We start from the raw sequence: 6874 nt of genomic DNA, 5'->3' as shown, positions 1-6874 counted from the left end.
CACACATTTCCAGTACAATGCAAACCATTTCCGTTCCAGGAATACCAAAGCGTTAAAATATAATTCCCCATGATTTCCTTATTAGTTAACCACATTTGTTCACTCTGCGTCTATGTTGAAGTCAAGGCCATATATCCAACGAACGCGCCATCAATGTACATTCTGAAAACCGGCTATCTAAAGCCGATTAATACCTATCAAAAAAAGCTAAAATGTTGAGTAAAGATTTACCTACAGACGCATTCCAACTTTAGCTCAACAGGAACACTTAACGACTACAATTGAACCCTCTCACAACCAGTGCTCTTCACACCACTTCGGCAAGTAATCCGATAACATTACAAACCACCACTGTGCACGTCACTAAACTCTCCCAAAAACTGTAGAACTAAAATGGTCAAAATTATAACCAAAAAGTACTCTATACCGATTAAAAGGTATAACCACGTGACATAATATGTTTTCAGTCACCCCGAGCTCTCTGGTTGACTCTCGAGCCACTCCATTACATCCAGCCATCTCTCGGGATCCAACTGCATGGGATCGAAGGTGGAAACTTCTTCAGGACTCATTGCAGCACCTTGAATTTCAACTTTTGATTTCAGTTTCCTATCATTGTGAACCTTCTGATGCCTGTTCATGGTTGATGACCGTGCAAATGCCTTCCCACACACAGGGCACAGGAATGGCGTCTCGCCCGTGTGTGTTCTCTGAGGGTTCTGAAGAGTTGACGAGTGTGCAAATGTCTTACCACACACAGGGCACAGGAATGACTTCTCGCCCGTATGTGTTTTCTGATGGCGTTGGCAGTTTGCTGAAAGTGAAAATGCCTTCCCACACACAGAACACAGGAACGGCTTCTCGCCCGTGTGTGTTCTCTGATGAGTTTGAAGAGTTGATGCCCGTGTAAAGGCCTGCCCACACACAGAGCACAGGAATGGCTTCTCGCCCGTGTGTGTTCTCTGATGAGTTTGAAGAGTTGATGCCCGTGTAAAGGCCTGCCCACACACAGAGCACAGGAATGGCTTCTCGCCCGTGTGTGTTCTCTGATGACTCTGAAGATGTGATGAGTGTGCAAATGCCTTCCCACACACAGAGCACGGGAATGGCTTCTCGCCCGTGTGTGTTCTCTGATGACTCTGAAGATGTGATGACTGTGCAAATGCCTTCCCACACACAGAGCACGGGAATGGCTTCTCGCCCGTGTGTGTTCTCTGATGAATCTGAAGATGTGATGAGTGTGCAAATGCCTTCCCACACACAGAGCACAGGAATGGCTTCTCGCCCGTGTGTGTTCTCTGGTGTCTCTGAAGATTTGATTGCCGTGAAAATGCCTTCCCGCACACAGAGCAATTGAATGGCTTCTTGCCTCCGTGTGCGTGGGGCTGTGGAGAGCATCTCTGCTCCATGTGAGCGTCGTAACAGCAGCGGTGTTATTGAGTCAAAAGTACGCTATCGGCCGCAAGGATGTTTAGCGTTTAGTTTTAGATTTTGTTAACTGCTAAAACAAGAACGACACTCGCGTCTAACCGAGATGCAAAAAATACCGCTAATTTGACGACGAACACGTTTAAGAGTTTATCCGCGAAAATAGACACTTACTTGGAGATTCACGGTATATCGATGTCTGGAACCCGTCTGAAGATGTCGCCACGAACTCTCCCGACGCAAAGTCGCCTAACTGTCGACACAGCAATTGTGCTCGCCAGGCTGCGTTGTCTCGCGAGGTCTGGATTTGTAAGTCTCACAGTACCGGTAAGAAGCGCCGGGTGGGGGATGCCCTCCACTGGGGTACAAATTCTGTCATTATTAGTATACTATCATGCAATGTTTCTATCTGCAAGCTGTCATAACTGAAACGATCCCCGTTATTGTTCGATTGAGAAAAGGAGTGACCCACACCTCTGATATCATATGTGAGGAACCCAAAAATCTGATGCATGCGTAAAACACCCACAATGGGTTTACGTAAACGTAAAAACACCATCAAAATATTTTTTTATAACAAACAAATAGGTGGCCCCATAACGGATTTGTCTGTGTGTGTACATACCGACGGAGGATGCAGGGGCTAACCTGTGTGCGATCGGAACGGTGCAATTGCTGACCAATGTCAGTGGATGGCGCACACGCTGACGCACACCGGAGCTGTGTCTTTGCGATGCAAGGGCATGGTGGATGGTGGAGCGCATATGGATGGTGCGTTACGAATAAAATTAAACAAAACAAACCGCTGGAAGCAGCCATGCGAGCAGGCTACCTTAAGAGCGATCGCGAATGGGTTGCGTGTCTGGAAGAAGCCTCGCTCTTTCAGATGCCGTACCAGCTTCGTCAACTCTTCGCTACGATTCTGCTGTATTCCATGAGAGCAGATACGAAGGCTCTCTGGGATAAATTCTACGACGAATTGGATCGTGATTACGAGTACCAGTACCGCCAACTGACCAACAAAGAAGAAATGGTAAATATTCTTGGTTCTTTCGGTAAAGTCACGTAGAAGGGAAGTAATAAAATAATAAAAATAAAACATAATAACATAATTCTCACGACGTTTCCGCCACGACGCAAGCAGCCGTCCTCATGTGAAAACCAGGTCTGTTGAGGCGACAGCGTCTGAATGAAACAGCACACGTGCTGGGTTGGAAGGGGGGGATAGGGCGCCTTCACAAAAAAATGTGCATATCAAGAGGAATTTAGCATATTTATGGGAAATGCAGGTATGTGATTAGTACTACTTATGCCCGTGCATTATGCAGGATTAGCAGAATCAAAGGGAGGGGATATGGGAAATGCAGGTATGTGATTAGTTCTACTTATGCCCGTGCATTATGCAGGATTAGCAGCATCAAAGGGAGGGGATATGGGAAATGCAGGTATGTGATTAGTACTACTTATACCCGTGCATTATGCAGGATTAGCAGCATCAAAGAAAATAAAAGAAATGGTAAAGTTCAAGACCCTTCACAGCCTCCACGAGTTCCTCACGGCAGTTGGGATCGCTCTGTCGGACTTTGACGACCTCCCGCAGCTATCCGAGTACCCACACTTGGTCTTGGACTCGCTGCTTGAGAACAACCATATCTGCCGCGAATTGGACACGAAGGACTTCCCATTTCAACTTCGGCACAAACAGTTCCCCATTGTCCCAGCATTCGCGATGACCATCAACAAGGCGCAAGGGCAAACTGTTCACAACCTGGGATTATATCTACCAACGCCATGCTTCTCGCACGGCCAACTGTACGTGGCACTATCGCGAGTCACGGCAAGATCCAACATCAAGGCGCTTATTGACGGACCTGACGACGAGGAGGAAGACGGAGTGTACACGAAGAATATCGTGTATCGCCAGCTATTTCAATGAGTTGCATTCTATTATTGAATAAGTTGCATTCTTGAATATTGTCGATTGAGCGTCTCATAAAAATTCATATAACCTCACAAAAATAAACATAAAACAATCACCAAAACATGTATATTGTGTCCAGCCACTTTCAATTCCCCACCAACCAAGCATGTACACACCGCCCGCGAGGCGGGCGGCGACTGCTAGTAACTGTATGTATGTTAGTGTCATCATGGCTCAGCGAATGCTACTCATGAATGAACTCACACTGTTTTATGACATAAATTGTAATCATTTTGGCTGCCCGTGTAGGACAAGTCACCTTCCTTGTCGAGACGCATTCTAAACACAACACAGTCCTTAAATATATTGTTAAAATAACCTCTACACCCGATTCAACATGCAGCTCCAACTCGGCCATGAGCAACCTACAGCACGCCCAGAGACAGGAGACCACGAGGGAGACGGCCTCAACTTGAAGAGAAAGTTGACAAACTCACGGATGCCATCACCCAGCTGCTGCAACGCCTGTCGGATGAGACGCTGCGTCCCGCGGCACCATCCAGGCGAGTAAAGGAAGAGCTGAGCCCGAATCGGAAGCCGCCACCCAAACATCAGCAGCAGTAGATGGCGTGATTCTAATAGGACCACGTTGTTATTATAATCATTTTAATGCGATCAAAACCGCGCAACTCCCATTTTGCATTTACGACTCCAGATGTGCATCTACATATAACATACATTCTAGCTCAGTGTAATTTTAATACGACCATAGTGTTATTCTAATCATTTTAATCCGATCCTAATCCAGCACCCGCCAGTTCGCATATACGACCTCCGGTTCGCATGTCCAAAGGACATATTACATATGCATATTACATACGTACATACGAGCACAGTTCGCTTGCACGTACACTACACGTAAATATGCGCAGAGTGTGATTCTATTACGATCACATTGTGATTCTAATACTTCTAATTATATTCTAATTTTGATTTGACGCTTTCTTTCGCTAAAGTCACGGAGGTAAAAAAATTATAATAAAATAAAAATAAATGAAAATAACTAAATTAAATCACGACGTTTCGGAAGCAACACAAGGCTCCGTCATCAGGTGTAACTGCTCCAGTAAAATTACTGTAAGCTATTCAAGACACGTGTTTTTTATATCGGGTGCTGGGCAGGGAGGAGCCAATGAGTCGGGGGGGGGTGGTTTTCTCCCCCCCCCCCCACTCATTGGCTCCTCCCTGAATAGCTTTTTTCACACGCTACAGAAGTTACACCTGATGACGGAGGCTTTTGTTGCTTCCGAAACGTCATGATTTAATTTAGTTATTTTAATGTATTATTTTATTTTATTATTATTTTTACCTACGTTACTAACGTGCGTGTGTTGTCTGTTTTAACGATTTGTCCATTGAGGTTGTTTTTTTGCCGCGTTTTTTTTTAGGTCTGTCACTTGAGTGTTGCAGTTTGTTTAAGAATTCGTCACGTGAGCGTGGTGTTTTGCTTGTGGGAATTTCGCTTTGTCACAATTTGTGATTCATAATATCATGAGTTAAGAATGGGTTTGTGCGTGATTCTTATACGACCACACTGTGATTCTAATGATATTATAATACCTTACCTCCGTTTATATGGTTATAAATTAAAACACTAGTTAATAATCGTTTAATGTTTAGTGTTATAGTTTATAGTATTACAGTTTACATTTTTTAAAGTACAGTTTATCCCCGACATACTTCGGGATTAGGGACTGGTACGTTGATGAACGGTTAACTACGGGGACCTTTCCCCTCAAGGAACACGTGTTAATCGGGTAGACAGCCAAGATGCTGCCGTTTAAGAGCACACTTGTGTGACGGAGATCCTCCACCTGAAATTATCTTAACATGTTTTTTCTAGGAACATTATAAAATAAAGACCGGACAAACATTTGTTAAAAATACGTTTTTATTCATCTGCAATCATTTTTACGTCAAAACTCGAAGGGAATATTTATTACGTCCTATTTTCACACATTTCCAGTACAATGCAAACTATTTCCGTTCCAGGAATTCACCACATTTGTTCACTGTGCGTCTATGTTGAAGTCAAGGCCATATATCCAACGAACGCGTCATCAATATACATCCTGAAATCGTCTATCTAAAGTCGATTAATAGCATTCAAAAAAAGCTATATACTTGAAAAAAACGTTTAAAATGTTGAGTAAAGATGTACCTACAGACGCATTCCAACTTTAGCTCAACAGGGACACTTAACGACTACAATTGAACCCTCTCACAACCAGTGCTCATCACACCACTTCGGCACGTAATCCGATAACATTACAAACCACCACTGTGCACGTCATTAAACTATCACAAAAACTGTGAAACTAAAATGGTCAAAATTACACACAAAAGTTATCGATACGGCTTAATAGGTATAACCACATGACATAATATTTTTTCAGTCACCCCGAGCTCTAGGTTTGATCCCCGAGCCACTCTATGACATCCAGCCATCTCTCGGGATCCAACTGCATGGGATTGAAGGTGGAAACTTCTTCAGGACTCATTGCAGGACCTTGAATTTCATCTTTTGATTTCAGTTTTCTATCATTGTGGACCTTCTGATGCCTTTTAAGAGTTGACGACTGTGAAAATGCCTTCCCACACACCGGGCACAGGAATGGCTTCTCGCCCGTGTGTGTTCTCTGATGACTCTGAAGATTTGATGAGTTTGCAAATTTCTTCCCACACACAGGGCACAGGGATGGCTTCTCACCCGTGTGCGTTCTCTGATGCTCTTGAAGAGTTGATGACTGTGCAAATGCCTTCCCACACACAGAGCACAGGAACGGCTTCTCGCCCGTGTGTGTTCTCTGATGAGTTTGAAGATTTGATGAGTTTGCAAATTTCTTCCCACACACAGAGCACAGGAACGGCTTCTCGCCCGTGTGTGTTCTCTGATGAGTTTGAAGCGTTGATGCCCGTGTAAAGGCCTCCCCACACACAGAGCACAGGAATGGCTTCTCGCCCGTGTGTGTTCTCTGATGACTCTGAAGAGTTGACGATTGTGCGAATGCATTCCCACACACAGGGCACAGGAATGGCTTCTCGCCCGTGTGAGTTCTCTGATGAGTTTGAAGAGTTGATTCCCGTGCAAATGCCTTCCCACACACAGAGCACAGGAATGGCTTCTCGCCCGTGTGTGTTCTCTGGTGGCTCTGTAAATGTGATGGCCGTGAAAAGGACTTCCCACACACAGAGCAATTGAATGGCTTCTTGCCTCCGTGTGCGTGAGGCTGTGGAGAGCGTCTTTGCTCCATGTGAGCGTAGTAACAGCAGCGCTGTTATTGAGTCAAAAGTACGCTATCGGCCGCAAGGATGTTTAGCGTTTAGTTTTAGATTTTGTTAACTGCTAAAACAAGAACGACACTCGCGTCTAACCGAGATGCAAAAAAATACCGCTAATTTGACGACGAACACGTTTAAGAGTTTATCCGCGAAAATAGACACTTACTTGGAGATTCACGGTAT

General features: G+C 44.6%; 1 protein-coding gene across 1 annotated transcript in view; it reads right to left on the bottom strand.

The window, feature by feature from the left end:
* LOC144737843 (uncharacterized) overlaps positions 1–6874 on the bottom strand; it is a 66904-nt gene that overhangs the window by 36036 nt on the left and 23994 nt on the right. Inside the window, exons 3-4 of the mRNA XM_078620715.1 lie at positions 5962–6639; positions 624–1385 (exon numbers count right to left, since the gene is read on the bottom strand). Coding sequence (XP_078476841.1) covers positions 624–1385; positions 5962–6639 — 1440 coding nt within the window. The remainder of the gene's footprint in view (positions 1–623; positions 1386–5961; positions 6640–6874) is intronic.

This window comes from Lampetra planeri, chromosome 74 (assembly GCF_965212315.1).
Source record: "Lampetra planeri chromosome 74, kcLamPlan1.2.h2, whole genome shotgun sequence".
NCBI classification, from domain to species: domain Eukaryota; kingdom Metazoa; phylum Chordata; class Hyperoartia; order Petromyzontiformes; family Petromyzontidae; genus Lampetra; species Lampetra planeri.
Note: the sequence above shows the minus strand (reverse complement) of the source record. Positions and strands in the feature narration are given on the sequence as shown.